This window comes from Mus musculus, chromosome 12, assembly GCF_000001635.26.
Source record: "Mus musculus strain C57BL/6J chromosome 12, GRCm38.p6 C57BL/6J".
NCBI classification, from domain to species: domain Eukaryota; kingdom Metazoa; phylum Chordata; class Mammalia; order Rodentia; family Muridae; genus Mus; species Mus musculus.
The window spans coordinates 73,160,796-73,178,910 of NC_000078.6; the positions used below are offsets into that span (position 1 = coordinate 73,160,796).

General features: G+C 39.5%; 1 protein-coding gene across 3 annotated transcripts in view; it reads left to right on the forward strand.

The window, feature by feature from the left end:
• The window catches only part of Mnat1 (menage a trois 1), a 161,804-nt gene that overhangs the window by 48,611 nt on the left and 95,078 nt on the right, over nt 1-18,115 (forward strand). For 2 of the 3 annotated variants that reach the window (XM_011244008.3, NM_008612.2), the window contains exons 2-3: nt 7,205-7,357; nt 9,799-9,872. The exons of the other annotated variant lie outside the window; for it this stretch is intronic. Coding sequence is in view for 1 of the 2 variants with exons in the window: in NM_008612.2 (NP_032638.2) it covers nt 7,205-7,357; nt 9,799-9,872 (227 nt within the window). In the remaining variant the exon portion in view is untranslated. The remainder of the gene's footprint in view (nt 1-7,204; nt 7,358-9,798; nt 9,873-18,115) is intronic. 3 annotated transcript variants of the gene reach the window in all.

Consider the following 18,115-nt stretch of genomic DNA (forward strand, 5'->3'; position numbering starts at 1 on the left):
CGTCTAAGCATTTTCTATAGCATTTTATGATTGATTTGTAGAATCCATCTATAGTCTGAATAATTTACGTACTGTGGAAAATTGCCTTCTCTTTGTGGCAGGGCTTTCAGTAGTATTGCATAGTTTCACATAGAAGTTAAATTTGAATAAAATGAAATTTATTAGTCTTTTTTTTTAACATGATTTAAAGTTTTGAAGTTACCATTAGGAATTTCTTGCCCCAAAGTCATAATTATGTCCTCCAATAATTTCATTAAAATTTAAACTTTTATTTTTTGTTTTTGTTTCACATGGAATTTATTTATTTATTTATTTATGTATGTATTTATTTATTTGTTTATTGTTTTGTTTTTGTTTTTTTTTCCGAGACAGGGTTTCTCTGTATAGCCCTGGCTGTCCTGGAACTCACTTTGTAGACCAGGCTGTCCTCGAACTCAGAAATCCGCCTGCTAAGTACTGGTGGTGTGTGTCACCACTGTCCGGTGAAATTTACTTTTTGTATTGAGAAAGATAGCGATTTCCCCTCATCTAGAAAGGCAATGGTGTCCCAAGCATTTACTAAGTGGTATTCCTTTATACATTGATTACTGTGCTCTCTCTTTCCTGTGTCAAATTCGCAGATATGTATGGGTCTTTTTTTTTTTTTTAAATGTTAATACAGTCTCACCATATAGCCTAAGTAATCCTGGAGCTCACCATTTATAGCCCAGGTTGGTGTTGAACTCAGTTTTCCAGTCTCAGCCTACAAGTGATGGGACTAGAGATATGAGCTACCCTGCCAGGCTTTCTTTATGCTTTAAAACTGAAGTATATTTGTTTCTTGGCATGTGATGGTATTTTGATATTAAATGAATCCATATCTGTCTTCCTGAAATGGCAATTTTACCTAAAAATAAATAATTGATACTTATTTGTAGGTGTTTTCTAATAAAACAAATAGGACCACTATAAAGACAAGGAAATGTTTCATCAGTTTTTTAAAAGATAAAATATTGTATTTTGTAGCAATGTTGACCCAAGGGAGGTTTGGGGGAACATTTGAGGCTGTGTCTGCAATCTTTTTGAAAGCAGTCTCCTTGGCCTTTTTAGAGTAATATTGGAAAAAGTGTAGGTCTATGTTACAGCAAATGTGTTTATTGTCAAAATATTCTTTTTATTGTTATATTTCTAAATTTTGAGTATAATGTTTCTTATTTTAGTTCTCTATACTTTGTATTTTGAAATGCCAGTATTTTGTCTTTAATTTCTCAAGACCCAGCTCAGTTTGGTCTGTTTCTTCTTGGTACTTTGATATTTGTGACGCTTGTTACTAGAGTGCCTTTGAATTCTGGTTCTGACTGACTCATTGATTAGTTGTGATGGTTAATGTTCACTGTGAGCATATTATGTATCTGCTGAATTTGTGACCCTGTAAACCTATGGAAAATTTAGAGTTCGATGATGACGCTGGAGGAAAGGTTGCCTGAGTGCTGGGGAAGCAACTAGAAGATACCCCTGCAGCAAGCAGATGTGGAGCCAGAGCCTGCCTCAAAACCTCCTGCTTCTGCTACCCACAGCTCTCCCCAGCCCCTTCAGGAGCTTTACCTGTGCTCTACTCCTCCCTGAGCTTACCCCCCTCCCGCCCGGTCCCCCTATCCCTCTCTCTTTCGTCCTTCCTTCTTCCTATCTTTTTACAGGGATCTCACTATGTTCCTAAACCTAGACTCAAACCTCTGAGCTCAAATGGTTTTCCTGTACCAGCCTCCAAAAGCAGGTGAGACTGGAAACACATGCCTCCACCTCTGTAAATTTTTAAAAGTGAAACTAGAAGTCAGAGCTGAGAATGGTAACTCATGTCTAATAGTCTCAGGAACTGGGTGGGAGGCTGAGGCATGAGGATTGCCATGAGGCCAGCCTGGGCTACATAACGAATTCAAGACCAGCCTAGGTTAGAGAGTGAGAGACTGTCTGTAAAACTCCAACATCAAATGGATAAGTATAAGTTAATTGCATCAAACTGACCATTTTAAAATGGAGACTTTGGTGCGGTTTGTACATCTGTAGTGCTGTGCAGGTGTCACTCTGATTCCAGGAAGGAAATGCAGCATCCGTTCTCAGCCTCACTCCTAGGAGCCGGCGTCTGTTTCCTTGCCTGGTCTGGAGCTTGCACAAAACAGGATTATGTAATCTGTGGCCTTTTGTGTCTTACTCCTCTCACTTGGCATGTGTTTTCCAAGGTTGTTTTTCTGGTCGAATGATTCAATTGTGTTTACATACCGTGATTTGTTCTATTCATCTGTTAGTAGACATGTGGGTTCTGTCTTCCGTTCGGTTGTTGTGAGCGTGCCTGCACATGCATTTGTTTGAGCACCTGTTTGGGGTTTATGCTTAGGAGTAGAATTGCTTGGTCACAAAATAAATCCTATTCCACTTCTCGATAAACCACCAACTTGTTTTCCATAACAGGTGAACTAGTTTACATTCTCACTAGTAATGTTTGAGGGGTTGGGTCATTTAAAAAACTATAGTCACCCTTGTACATATCGAATGAAGTCACAGTTAAATTTGCTTTTTCTCTACTGACTGATCATGCCATCCTTCATGTACCTTTGGTGATTTGTCCATTCTTTTTGAAGATCTGCCTTTTCAGTCTTTGCTGATTTTACTATCTTTTTGTTCCTGAGCTATAAGATTTCTTCATCTGCTCTGGATAGTAGGCCTTCATCTTTGTCCTTCCCATTTTATAGATTGTCACTTTACTTCTGAGTAATATCCTCTGTTGCATAAATACATTTTTTTTTAATTTGCTTTACAAGATAGAGTGTTTCTGCCCTGACTGTCCTGGAACTTCTTCTGTAAACCAGGCTGGCCTCAAACTCAGAGATCCATCTGCCTCTGCCTGCAGGCCCTAAAAGCATGCACCATGCCTGGCTCCGGTGCAAATACTTCAACAAACAAACAAAAAAGAAAAATTCAATGTATGTAGGTGGCTGCAGATTCCCTGGAGCTGTATATAGAGGTGTTTGGAGATATTTGATGTGCATACTGGGAACTGAACTCCAGGCTGCTGTAAGAGCAGAGCCAGTGTGAGCTTACTGCTGAATCGTTTCTCTAGTCCCTACTCTACACATTCCTAAAAGCTTGATAAAGTTCAGATAGTCTTTCTTTTGTTGCTGTGTTTTGATTTTGCTTTCAGCGTAACTGACGTAATCAGGTATTTTTTCTTTGGTTCTTGTTGGGTAAGGACCTGGCTTGACTAGAGCTGGAAGCAGGAGAGGCTAGAGGCTGCATGCACTAAGGAAGCCAAAAGAGAGTAGGGGCTGGGCCACCAGAAAGCGGTTAGTCAGGGCTGTGGACCTGCCTAACAGTTAGAAGGTTTTGAAGGTAGGGTTTGCTCTATAAACCAGCTTAATATAGAACTTACTGGGTAGCCTCAGGCTTTCCTAGAGATCTTTATGTAGCTCAGGTTGGTTCAAATTTACGGTGATTCTACTGCCTCAGCCTCCCAAGTTCTGGGGTTTATAGATGTGGGCACATTCCTGGCCTTAGTTAAATATTCTTCATGAGAGAAAATAAAGTGTGACAGTAGTTAGTCATTCAAAGGGAGTAAGGGAGGGTCTCACCGTGGCCTTTAGTAAAGAAAGGGAAACCTTAAATATGTCTTTGAAAGTGTACATAATAATTGACATTTACACCTTTTCAGTAATTTTTCAAGTGTTCTGTAAAATACAAGATTTTGTTTGAAAGGATTTCCAGGAATGTTACAGGCAAGCAATTGCCCACATACTGCTGACCTGGTGGTTCTGCCAGAGAAATACAACTAACAATTATCAACTTTCTTATATTCTTTTTGTATGTCTAGTTCCCATGTCTGTTGATTATAAATACGTAGGAAAAGATGTGCCTATGTAAACAAAATTAGCAGTGTGTTATAAGTGAGGTCTAGAGAAGAATGAATTGAAGCTTTTCTCTGTATGCTTTATGTTGTTTGAACATTAATGGCATTCTTTTCTCGGTAAAATCAGAAAGAGAAAGGCTGGGTATGTAGTTTGGAACATGTGCTTAACATACTCAGGACCCTCATTTCAGTCTCTAGTCCCCAAATAAATAAGTAAATAAGCAAATAGGTAAAACAAAGTAAAACAAAACAGTATATGGCAATTCTAAAGTGTAGCTTGTTGGGACTAGAAACATAGCCCCAGTGGTCAAGAGCATGCAGTGGACCTGGGTTCAGTTTCCAGTACCCACATGGTGGCTCACAACTGTCCACGACTCCATTTCCAGGAGATGGAATACCTTCTTCTGACCTCCATGAGAACTAGGCATGCATGTGGTGCACATACACACATGCAGGCAAAACATGAGGAAATACATTTAGAAAAAGAAGTTTGTTTACCCCTTTCTGAAGTAAGTGTGTGTGTGTGTGTGTGTGTGTACAGGAAATTGAACCTAGGGCTCTATTTATTCTAGCATACATTTGAACATTCAGCTATCCCATAACAATACTGTTTCAGTTATTTTGACTTTAAAACATATTTTTAAAAACTAAAACAGCTGACAGATTTCTTTTCACATTTTATAATGCAAGTGACAACTTCACCTTTTTATTCAACTTTTCTCTTTCAAAACTATTCTCTTGCTAGGAAGGGGGACATCCTTTTTTTATCATGAAGCTAAAACACAGTCAGGCTTAGCACTGGGATCTCCTGATGAAGCAGAACAAGTAATACAAAACTAATAAGGAACCCATCTGCTCTATATATGTCTAGCTGGGTCATGCCAGTCCCAGTGGGCACTGTCATAGCGCTAATGGGAGGTCTTATAATTGGAGATCTGGGTATCATGGGCATGTGGTTGGCCCTATTTCAGGAGCCAGTCCCTTGGGCATCATCCCAGGAGGAGGAGGGTCTATCATTGGCATCATGAGACGGTCTGTCATGTGGGGTGTGGTACCATACCAGGGTAAGAAGAACCAGAGACTGGGAGGAAGCAGGATCATGGTCCCTGCAGAGAGAGGAGCAGAGGTGGAGCTGGAGGTATCTTTAGTTGTTGAAATTCATTTGCTGTTTTGCCAACCAGGCTCTTGGCATCTATTTCTGGTTGTAGTCTTTCACATTCTCTTAGTGTTTCCTACTACTGTAGTAATGTGTCTTTCTCATAGATAATCATGGGTAAGGTATGTATTTGTGGTGGCTTGAGTAAGAATGTCCCCCATAGGCTCATAGATACAAATGCTTGGTCACCAGAGAGTAGCACTATTTGAAAGGATTGGGAGGTGTGGCCGTGTTGGAGGAAGTGTGGGATGGACTTTCTTTGAGGTTTTAAAAGCCCAAGCCAAGCCTAGCATCTCTCTCTTGGCTAGCAGATCAGTATATAGCTCTCAGCTATTTCTCCAGCACCATTTCTGCTTGTGTGCCACCATGATGATAATGAACTAAACTCTGAAATTGTAATCAAGCCCCCAATGAAATGCTTTCTTTTATAAGACCTGCCTTGGTCGAGGTGTCTCTTCAGAGCAATAGAACCCTGACTAAGATGGCATTGCAGTAGTCACACCAAAACTTGGGCATGTTGCTTTGCATGGGAAATGAATAAAGCAGATTTTTAAAAAGTAGAAATGTACAATTGATTAGAAACAAGTAATATCTGTTTAATATATAAAAACACTATAAGAAATATTTATTTTTGTGTGAGTATATATGTATATGTTTAGCATGGTGTATGTATGTGTATTGTATGCATATGGGTGTGTGGGTACATGTATCACTGTGCTTGCTTGGAGATCAGAGGATGATAGTGGGTGTCCTTTTCTGTCATTCTCTGCTCAATTCCTTTGAGATGGTATCTCATTGACCCTGGAGCTAGGTGGTTGGTAGCTAGCAAGCCTTGTCAGTCCTCACCTCTGCGCCCCACAGCACTAGAGTTAGAGATGCCTATGTGCCTATGCCCAACTTTTCACTTGGGTCTGAACTCAGGCCCTCATGTTTGTATAAAGCAAATGCTCCTGCCTATTGATCAACCTTTTCAGCCTTAAATACGAATATTTTAGAAATATTAAGATATTTAATATCTATTCGAAATAACTGATCTATTAATTAAATCTAGTCTTTAATGCCTGGTAATGTGGAATTTTTGAGGCTTTGTACTTTGTAATATTTCATGATTCCTTTCTTCTAAACATCTGTGATTGGTTAAAATATGTCGATTTTCAACTTCTGTAGTTGAGGTTACTTTTAACCTCAAGATGTAGTAGAAATGAAATATTCTTTTGCCTTGAAGTTCAGAGTGTTTTTTCCTAAGGTTTTGTTGATATTGGGAATGGCTGCTATACTTGTAGAACTTTTTGTCATTAAGATTTTAAAATTTACATTACACCAAGAGAAAGGGGAGGAGGGAGGGAGGGAGGGAGGGAGGGAGGGAGGGAGGGAGGGAGGGAGAGAAGGAGGGAGAGAAGGAGGGATGGAGGGAGGCAGGCAATGTTGGATGTTTTCCTCAATTGCCTGCCACCTTATGTTTTGAGATGAGGTCTCTCACTGAATCTAGGGCTCACAGGTTAGCTAGGCAGTTTTACTGGGTAGTGTCAAAGCGTCCTTCTGTCTCTGTCTCCTCAGTAGTGGGATTACAGTAGTGCGCCACCACACCCAGCCTTTATGTGGCTGCTGGAAGCACAAACTCCCATCTTCATGCAGGTACTTCACTGACTGAGCTGTTGCTCTAGCCCCATTCTGGCGTTTGCATTGGGAGTGCTCAGCGTTTTTTTGGAAGGGTCATGACAGTGCATTGGGAAGCAAGCTATTCCTCATTTCTTCTGTGGTCCTCTTTTTTTTTTTTTTAGTACCTCATTCAATTTATTTACTTTTTGCAGTTTTATAACTGGTATCCTCTCAGTTGTCTGAAAAGTAATTGCCAAATAAAAATGGTATTCCAAAGTTTTATTTTCTACAATATTGTAAGTATCAATGGAAATTTTATCCCCAATCCTCAATCCTACCTTGAAGGCCAGACTTGTAGATTTGAACACTACCTTAAATATTGTTTTCTTTCTTTCTTTCCTTCCTTCTGAGAATTTCATGCATGAATACCATGTTTCCATCATTTCCCTCCCCTTGTCTCCTACCCTAGTTCTCCCTCTCTCCACCACCATTCATGAGTCACATTCATGAGCCTTCTTGTTTAACTGTTTACTACTATTACTACCATTGCTACATGTGCTCTTTCTTTGTAGGTGTGAGAGTTGTGTGGACTTACTGTTTGTAAGAGGAGCTGGAAACTGTCCTGAGTGTGGGACTCCACTGAGAAAGAGCAACTTCAGGGTACAACTCTTTGAAGATCCCACTGTTGATAAGGAGGTTGAAATTCGGAAAAAAGTACTAAAGATGTAAGTGTTATTGTCAAGGGATTTGGCCAGCAAAGAAAACATCAGCAGCTATTTCAATAGTCATTATTATTATCTGCTTATGTAATTTTGAACAAATTGGGCAAGTAACAAAGTAGTTATAAAATCATCTATATACGTGTTTTACAGCATTGTTTGAGTTTATAGAGAACTGTGTGGTATCTAACCTTTGCTGTTTATTACTTAATTGTCAAATAAGTATCTGTTTTATATATTTGCAGTAATTAAGACATGATGTAGAAAATAGCGATAATCCTTCTTCTCATGGCTTACTATTAAAGTAGACAGAAATTAAAGCAGCAAACAAAACAAATTTACAATAAAGACTAAAGAGGCAACATTTAAGTGTCAGTTTGAAACTTATTTCAACACTTAAATGTTAGCTATACTCATTTTTGGCACGCATGTGGTATATTCTTATGATTTGTTAGTAGTTTTGAATTTCATTTTATTTGCCCTTTTGTTATAAGGTACTTTAGTATTTTAAACTTAATACATTTCCTTAAGGTTTGGTTTTGGTTTTGGGGGATTGAACCCAATGCCTTGAGTACTCTATTGTATGCTCTGCCTCTGAGCTGCATGTCTAGCCCATACCTCTCATCTTAATTTTTAAAAGTGGTTTGTTTTATTTTAATTATCTGTATTGTGAGTGTATATCTGTGTGTGGATTTGTACACATGTGTGCTGGTGTTCTGGGAGCCAGAGGTGTTGGTGTTCGATCCACCTGGAGCTGGAGTAACAGGCAGTGCTAATCTACCAGATGGGGTGCTGGGAGACGAACTCTGCTCTTCTGCAAGAGTAGTACAGGCTCAGGCTCTCTCTCTCTCTCTCTCTCTCTCTCTCTCTCTCTCTCTTCCTTTGTCATTATTTATAATCTTATCTAGTTTTATCTAGTTTGAGAGTTTAAGAGTTCAAGAGTTTAAGCCACTTTTCAGAGATCACACCTCTTAAATATTTTTCATTATTTATTAAAAGGATGAATTAAGCATCCTTGCTTTTTCAGTTCCTTGGTGTCATGCTATAAAGAAAGATGCAGCAAATGCAGAGCCAAGCACACCGCCCTCACAGCCAGCAGCCGCCACTTTTTTTTTTTTTTTAAACTGAAAGTGGCAAATTCTTCCTGGAGCCCTCCTTCTAGTGCCTAGGATGGACCACAGAGGTGGTGGGCCTCTGATGCTTTGCCCAACATGGTGCTGCCTCAAGTTAAATGAGGGATGAAGAGAAAGAAGGTGGAAGAAATGGCGGCAGCATCATGTTTCCTTTCTTCATGACCTTGCTGTCCCAAGCATAATACAGGTTCTTAGCCACTGAGCACCTCTCCGGCCCCTCTTAGTTCTTATTTTTGGGGGTATACATTTTACTAATGGTTTAGTAACTTCTTGCTGGATGGTGTCTTGGTAATACTTTATCAGTGGCCGAGCCAAGCTTCTCATTTACTTGTAGTACTTCAAAGCGCCATCTTTTACATTCTGATCTTTATCTTTAACCTTTTCAGTTTTGTTATTATTCACAGATACATTACACCCCCCCCCCTTGCAGCCCCCAGGTTTCTCTGTGTAACCCTTGCTGTCTTGGAATTCACTCTGCAGACCAGGCTGGCTTCAAACTCACAGAGATCCACCTGCCTCTACTTCCCGGGTCTGAGATTAAAGATGTGCACTGCCACTAGCTGGCAGACCTAATATTTTTAAGGTCATATTGTCATGAAAAAAATGAAAGTCCTTTTTAAAATTGAACTTCAGTTTTCTTCAATTAATGGCTCTATAATAAATAGTATAGTTTACAGTGATATGTCTTACTTAAATTCATTTCCAAATCCCTGAAGTATGTTATTAAATCTTTTTACTTAGGTCTTTTAAGAATTGTGCATGTGCCGGGCAGTGGTGGCGCACGCCTTTAATCCCAGCACTTGGGAGGCAGAGGCAGGTGGATTTCTGAGTTCAAGGCCAGCCTGATGGACAGAGTGAGTTCCAGGACAGCCAGGGCTACACAGAGAAACCCTGTCTCGAAAAACCAAAACAAAAAACAAACAGAGAGAGAGAGAGAGAGAGAGAGAGAGAGAGAGAGATAGAGATTTGTGCATGTGATACCATTCTCTCCTGATTCTACAGTTTCTCTGTAATCATAAGAATTTTAAGAATAGTGTTTTTGGGTTGCATGCATAACTCAGTGGTAGAACACATGCCTTTTGTGAACAGAAATCAACCTTCCACACCCTACAAAAGAACCAGAAAACAAAACAAAACAAAACAAAACAAAATAAACAAAGCCAACAAAAACCCTGGCAAACTCAGCTTTCATTCTTGGTGTAGTTTTAAACCTGGCATAAGAACACAGTGTTGAATTAGGTTGGGATGAGCAAGCTGGTTATGTAAAATGGCTTATAATGATTTGTAATACGTTGATATTTTTCTTCTCTGTAGATACAATAAAAGGGAAGAAGATTTTCCTAGTTTAAGAGAGTATAATGATTTTCTGGAAGAAGTGGAGGAAATCGGTATGTTTTAATTTGATGTGCTAGCCTTGAGATCTTGTGCTGTTCTCTTTTAGATGCCTAGACAATGTCTCACACACACAAGGCTTCTGATGGATTTTGATGTGGTAGTGGTTGCCAATGTTCACAGGTTACTTTTTTTTACAGTTGTATTACGTTTATCAAATTTAAATCACAGTAACGGGCATTCTTGAATTTTATCATGGAGAAATTATTAGTAGAGGAAGCATTCTTTAGCTGGGATGGATGTGTGTGCATGTGTCAGCTCTACCCAAGTAGTATAAGCAACAGGAAGTGCCTTGATTGACTTGGTAGAAGTTCTTTTAACTCTGTCTGTGATAACAAGAAGCAAGCGTTCACTGTCACTTACGCTGTCGTGCAGCAGTAGGTTGGGAAGACTTTGAAGCAGTTGACTGCTGAGCATCTGACTAATAAGGTTTTCAAGGCAGAAGTTAGAATGGCCCCGGTGCTTCTTTTCAGTGTGAATAAGGTGTTTTCCTCACAAAAGTATATTGTTCCTGCTTGCTTATCCCTCTTTCAGTGCTGGGCTAGGGGTTGATGTTTATTTCATTTTTGCTAAAGAGAGTTCTAGAACTGCTAAAAGATATGGAAGTTATGAAATATTGATTTAAAAATTTATGCTTTTTAAAATGTGATAATTAGAGTTGGTGAGATAACTCAGCAGGTAAGGAAGGGTGTTTGCCACTAAGCATGAAGACTTGAGGTCTATCCCCACTCTCCCCACAAGTGGAAGGAGAGTACCAACTCCTCAAGTTTTCCTCTGGCCACCACGCATGCGCAATAAATAAATAAATAAGTAAATAAGTAAATAAGTAAATGAATGAATGAATGAATGAATGAATGTAAAACACACATTAAGTAAATAAAAATAAAACAAAAAGTTGCTGTATTTGTTACAGAGTACGGGGTTGGAAATGATAAAAGGGAATAGTCTATAAAAATTAGGAACTATGAACGTCAGACAGCCATCTTTTTATTCTTCCAATTCATAACTTTATTGTTAAAATGTGATAAAAAGAATCATTAGGAAGCATTTATATATGAAAGATTAGAAATTCAAATTCTTTAGAAATAGTATTAATTTAAAAAATTTCCTTTTAAAGTCCAAGTTATTATGTCTCAGTAGGAGCATGTACAGAGCACAATAGGAGCATGTGCAGAAAATAATTCAAGTTTTTTTCTGATCTATTTTAGTACCTTAGAACTGGTGCTTTTTCATTTTTATGTACTTGTTTGTGCTTTGTGTATATTAGCAGCCATGAGTCCCTGAGGATTTAACTAAAACGATGGTAGAATTGTGAATGCCAATGAAAGGGGCAGCATTAGGACACCGACTGAGAAGATGCTCTGCTGTGGGACAAGCAGAACAGCCATGACAAAGAAAGTTTCCACATACAAGAAGTCGGTGTGATTAGTATGGCTAGAAACCCTGGGATAAAAAAAGGCAAAAGAGGGTATAGTGCTAACAGGCAACTTGGAACTGCTATAGTTCCAACCAAGTATTCTAGGAAGCTGAAGGAAATGGAAAGACAAAGAAACTGGGGACCAGGCTTACGGGATGAAATAACAAGGGACCTTAATTTTTCATGAGGTTCTGGGTGAGCCTATTTATGTTTTGTTTTGTGTGTGTGTGTGTGTGTGTGTGTGTGTGTGTGTGTGTTTTTGGTTTTTGGAGACAGGGTTTCTCAGTATAGCCCTGGCTATCCTGGAACTCACTTTGTAGACCAGGCTGGCCTCGAACTCAGAAATCCACCTGTCTCTGCCTCCCAAGTGCTGGGATTGTTTGTTTGTGTCTATGAGTTGAACTAATTTCAAAGAATTGGTAATTTGGGGCCCATATGTAAAACCAGGTTTGTGTTTAGGAGTAGGCACTAGTATTAACAGGACAGAGTAAGCTTGGATAAGTATGACTATACAATATGTAATATGTTCTTTTCTTTGAGATGGAGTCTCTCTTTCTGATAACTGTTAATATATGTCAAGTTGGCTTTGAGCTTGCAAAGAATCTTTTTGCCTCTGGTTCCCAGTGTCTGAGATTATAGGCATGTACCATCATACCTGGTCTATCATATTTTTCTCTGTTTCTGTGTATGTGTATACCCATGCATATGCACATGGAGGTCAGAGGTAAGTGATGGTATCTTTCTCTCTGTGTCTCAACTTTATTTCTTAAGGCAGGGTTTCTTGCTGAATGTGGAGCTCACCTATTGGCTAGACTGGTTGTTTGGTGGTCAAATCCCTGGAATTTCCTGTCTCTGAATCTCAGTGCTGGGGTTACAGGTATATGCTACTGTGCCTTGGTTTTCCTGTCTCTGAGTCTCAGTGCTGGGGTTACAGTATACGCTACTGTGCCTTGGTTTTTCTGTGGATGCTGGGGATCCAAACTTAGGTTCTTATGCTTGTATAGCAAGCAGTTAACCAATGAGCCACCATCTTACCCTGTATCACCAGATACAAAAACTATCAGTGCATTTGACTTGAAAATGAATATGCTATTATGTATATTTTATGAGGATGTATCTTTAAAGTAGGTAGAAATTCTCTACCATTGTCTAGTTAGTTGTCTCATTGGAGCTTCTTACATTTCCCTGTCCTTCCATAGACTGTGCTGACTCATGCTGAAGCACACTGATGCATGCTAAATGCTTCCCATTAAAGCTGTTGTTGGGGCTGGAGAGATGGCTCAGCAGTTAAGAATACTGACTGCTCTTCTGAAGGTCCTGAGTTCAAATCCCAGCAACCACATGGTGGCTCACAACCATCCATAATGAGATCTGATGTCCTCCTCTGGTGTGTCTGAAGACAGCTGCAGTGTACTTGCATATAACAATAAATAAATCTTAAAAAATAAGAACACAGTAAAAAAAAACCAACCAAACAAACACATTAAAAAAAAAAAAAAGCGGGGGCTGGCGAGATGGCTCAGTGGGTAAGAGCACCCGACTGCTCTTCCAAAGGTCCGAAGTTCAAATCCCAGCAACTACATGGTGGCTCACAACCACCCGTAATGAGATCTGATGCCCTCTTCTGGAGTGTCTGAAGACAGCTACAGTGTACTTACATATAATAAATAAATAAATCTTTAAAAAAAAAAAAAAAAAAAAAAAAAAAAAAAAAAAGCTGTTCTCAAGTACGTCTCTGTTCTGCTCTCCAGCTCAGTTATGCACCATAAATTATTTGTACCAGTGATCAAGCTTTCTCAGGCCAGTTGTGCTTATTATATTATGCAGTTTATTCCAGAATTATATAACTATGCTTTTGTTTTTCTTTAAAAAATAGAAACAGCACTGTAGGTAGTTATGATTTATATAAGAAGCCAAACTCTAACTAAAGACTGGACTTTATTCAATTAGAGAGTGACTGCTTGTATTCTCTTCTATGGTTGACCAAGGCCACTTATGAAAGACAGAGTTGAAGGTTAGAATCCATACTGGTGGAGTGAAGGCATGGAGGGAGGAGCAGCAGGTAAGAGCTCATATCCGATTTACACTCAGGAGACAAGAGCACACTGGAAATGATTTGAGTCTTTTGACGCCTCAGAGCCTGCTTCCAGTGACACAGCTCCTCTAACAAGGTCACAATCCTTCCTCATCCTTGCCAAACAGTTCCACCAACGGGGAACCAAGTATTCAAACACATGAGCCTATGAGGGCTATTCTTACTCAACCCACCACACTGGTGCTGGAGAGGAGAAAAGAGGAGGAAGAAGAGGAGAGGACTCATCATTAAAAGGCTTCACCAGAGCAAAGGAGATGATAAATAAAGACAGTCCACAGAAGCAGAGGAGCCATTTGCAGACGATAGCGCTACCACTAACTGTATTAGTAGTTCCTTTTCTACTGCTGTGATAAAATACCATGGCCTAGGTAACTTTTACAAGAAAGAGTTTGCTTTGGCTAACTGTCCCAGAGGCATAAAAGTCCATCATCAGCATGGTAGGGAAGCATGACAGGAAGCCACAGACAGGGTGGCTTGAGCAGAAAGAAGCTGACGACTCTCATCTTTTTTTTTTTTTTTTCGAGACAGGGTTTCTCTGTATAGCCCTGGCTGTCCTAGAACTCACTCTGTAGACCAGGCTGGCCTCGAACTCAGAAATCCACCTGCCTCTGCCTCCCAAATGCTGGGATTAAAGGCGTGCGCCACCACGCCCGGCGAGGACTCACATCTTGAACCACAAGCTTGAAGCAGAGAGAGCATACATGGGAAATGGCAAGAATCTTTAAACTCTCAAAGCCTGCTTCCAATGTTGCACTTGTTACAACAAGGCTATATCTTTAAGCCTTCCCAAACAGCACCACCATTTGGGACCATGCTTTTCAAATGTCTGATGCTATGGGCACATATCACTCAAGCCATCACATCTCTGAAATTTATACGAACTTAATAACTATAGCAAGAATGAAAATAACCTTATTAACAAGTAGATATCACTAAAACAGAAACCTAGACAACCTAACTAATAGGTATATGCAATGATCCTCAGCATCACTAATTATCAGGAAAATGCAATTAAAATCACAATTAGATACCACCTGTTAAATGGCTCTACTACAAAAAAAGAGAGCATGTGATATGATAGGTTTGCTCATCAGATTGCTGTAGTAATTCCGTATGTTTACATATACCAAATATTACATTTTATCCTATACATATATTCAGTTATTCTTTGTTTAAAAGGCTGGAGAGATAGTTCAATGGTTAAGAGCATGGATATTCTTCAGAGGACCCAGGTTTGATCCAGCACTCAGGTGGTATCACACAACTGTCTGTAACTCTGATCCCAGGATTTCTTAAGCCTTCTTCCTGCCTCCAAGGCCACCAGGCATGCATGTGTTGCACAGACATGCATGTAGGCAAAACACCCATATTTTTTGTTTTCTTTGAGACAGGGTTTCTCAGTATGTGCTTGACTGTTCTGGAACTAGCTCTGTAGACCAAGTTGGCCTCGAACTCACAGAGATCTGCCTGTCTATGCCTCCCGAGTGCTGGAATTAAAGGTGTGTGCCACCGCCACCTGGCTATAATACCCATACTTATTAAATAAATATATGCATTTTCAAGAGGTATATATGAAATGAGAAACTTTGTAAACTTGGCTGTCAGTAAGATTTAGTCGGTGGCTCACAGGGAGCCAGTGAGATTTTTCAAAGATGGTTTCAGTAGTATTGATAAGAAATAAGGAACTCAGAATGGACAGTAGTGGTGGCCATAGTAAAGAGGACATTGTAGAGAGGATATTCACTCAGAGTTGGCATCAGAAGTGAGGTAGGAAGACTTGGAATATGACCTTGAACACTTCTGTTAAGTGGTACTAATCAAGACAGTGCAAGTTGGAGTGCAGGAAGAGTTGCCAAAAGTGCCTGTCCTGAAGCATGAGGACCCGAGTTTGACCCCTGGGACCCAGGTGAGAAGATCAGCTGTCCTGACTTGTGCTTGTAATCTCAGCACGAAAGAGATACAGACAGCAGATCCACGGGTCTTGAGGCCTGCCATCCTAACCCATGTGGCACATTCTAGGTCAGTGTTGTCTCAGGAAACAAGGTGGACACTAGGTGGTGACGATGCAATCCTTTGATCTCAGCACTCAGGAGGCAGAGGCAGGTGAATCTCTGCCAGTTCGAGGCTAGCCTGGTCTACAGAACAAGTTCCAGGACAGCTAGGACTACACAGAGAAACCCTATCTCTGGGGAGAAAAAAAGATACAAGGTTAATGTCCCCATTGGGAAAAAAAAATGATGCCTAAGCTTGCCCTTTGTACTCCACATCCATGCACACATATGTGTACCTGCACTCTCTACACGCCCCTTCCCCCAACAAAAGGCAATGCAAGTTATAAAATCACGTTTTTTTATTGGTTTGTCTTGTTATACAGGGAGCCTGCTTGAAAGAGGGTTGGAATAAAGATATTAGTTTGGTTCTATCACTTTGTTGTGTGGCATTGTTCTGGTTGTTATTGTAGGAATAAAACTCTTTCAGAATCTGGTTTCTGTTGCTGTCTACTTTTGCTTTATTCATCCTTTCAAAGATACTTTGATGTCTGTATTGACTTTCACTGCTACTCAAAAGAACAAAATGTTAGTTTAATTGACACCTACTGATGACCAGAGTGAGCTTCATACCCACTGTAATTTTCAAAATTCTAAAACAGGCCCACTAAGCTTTTAGCCCTCTTGTATATGGAGAACAAGCACAAAGAGCTCAAGTATTATGAACAAGTTCATATTGCTGATAAATAGTTTACCTAGTAGACTTTTCTCACTCACAGTCCTTTGAAAATATATGATAGGCCTGATGAGTAGTTAGTAGTCTATGTCTGAAATATGGAGTACTGAGAAATAGTCAGAGATAAGAGAGTAGCATGTAGGTTTTGGCATGGTATTGGTGTGGTAGTGTATTCATGCAATTCTAGTACCAAAAGGCAGGCAACATGGCCGAGTTATAGGCCAGCCTGGATTGCAAAGGAATCTCTGTTATAAAACAAACAAACAAAAACATCAATGGCTACTAGCCCATCGCCAATAAGGACGTCTAGAGCTGTTTTTGACAGGTGTGAAAGAGCTTTGACTTTGGTTGTGTAGTAGAAGTGTAAAAACTTACACATACACAAGAGGTTTAGAAACAGGAGGTTAGCTCAGGTCAAGGTTTGAGGAGGCAGAAAATGGGGATGAAGACATTCTGTTATATAAATGCCATTATAAATTCAGTAAATAGCACACATACAAATTAAAATGTGAAATTTTGAATGATGGTATCAAAAACTTAGAATAGAAGGTACACGTGAAAATGAGCTTTCTCGTGGCAATAACAACAGGCCCTTCTCTGTGAGCACGGCAATGTGCACATAGAACTTTCTGTGCCTCCTGGCCCCAGGGAGCATCTCAAACACTTGCTCTTAGCTTCATAATAAACAGATTATTCTTTGAGTGCAGAGAATACTTATTTTAAAAGGATGAGAAAGCCCAGAGGGCTTTAATTGTAAATTCTGAATGTCAAAAGACTTTAAAATTGTACTTAAATAATGTTAAATCTTCCAGAAAATATAATAGGTTTTTTTGTTTGCATCTAATTCTTGATTAGAGTCAGGTCAACATCTGAGCTACAGTAGCAAAAGATAGAAAGTCAAGTGATTGTTAGAGAGAGTTAGCTGCTGTTCCTTCTCTGAGGCTCTCATGACATTGTGGTTCACTGTGACATGAATAAGCTTGCTTCATCTAAGAAGTTTTTGTGTTAGTAATTCAATTTTATGATCCTTGTTTTTGAGAGAAAGAGGTTGTATTATCTGTGATAATGACTTACGTCTATTATATTGCTAATGCCTTTATTTTCTAAGTGAAAATGAAATAAACAGTCTGTTTTGCTTTCATTGGGATTTATTGTGGTATTTATAATTATAAAAGAAATGAATTTCATCTAGCCATATACATTTCACTTAGAATTGAAGTTTACTTGTGTTTTTAATTATATTTAACAGCAAGTTTAAATCAGTAGTAAATGAACATTCTAGGAGGTCTAACAAGACATGTACATTGAAAAAATTATATAGGGTAGAAAGTGGACAAGCTGAAGAGACTGCTAAGAGGTAATGTTTTTGGCATTCACAAAAGGGGAATTGTCAGTGCAAAGAGAGGTGAAGGACGAGCTGGAGATTAAGATGGAGATGGTGGGGGTCAGATCTTAATATTGATGTTTTCTGTGTAGATTTTAAAGCTACCGTCTTAGATATGATATAGGAGCTTCTATAAGGGAAAGATACTCAGCTAGGCAAGCATTTGCAGAAACAACACATTCCTTGTTGATAAAAGTTCAGATTTGGGGATTTACCTACATTACAGTCCTGGTTCTAGAGATTATTAGCCATATACTGTGGCTGAGCTATTTGTTAGTTTTAGACCACATCTGGGACTGGTGAGATGGATCAGTGGGTAAAGGTACCTGCTGCAAGGCTGATGACTGGAGTTCCATTCCTGGAAACCACATGATGGAAGGAAAGAACTGATACCTGCAAGTTGTATTCTGACCGTCACACATTCTGTAAAACACCCATGTGCACTACACGTGCGCACACACACCACACACACACCACACACACATACACACACGCACACACATTTAATAAATGAAAAAACACAACCCTAGATCTGCTATGTATGAATTAGGCTAAGTGAGATAATTAGATGAAGTGTCTGTATCACATATTCTATAGATGTTTGCAATATAGGTAAGTT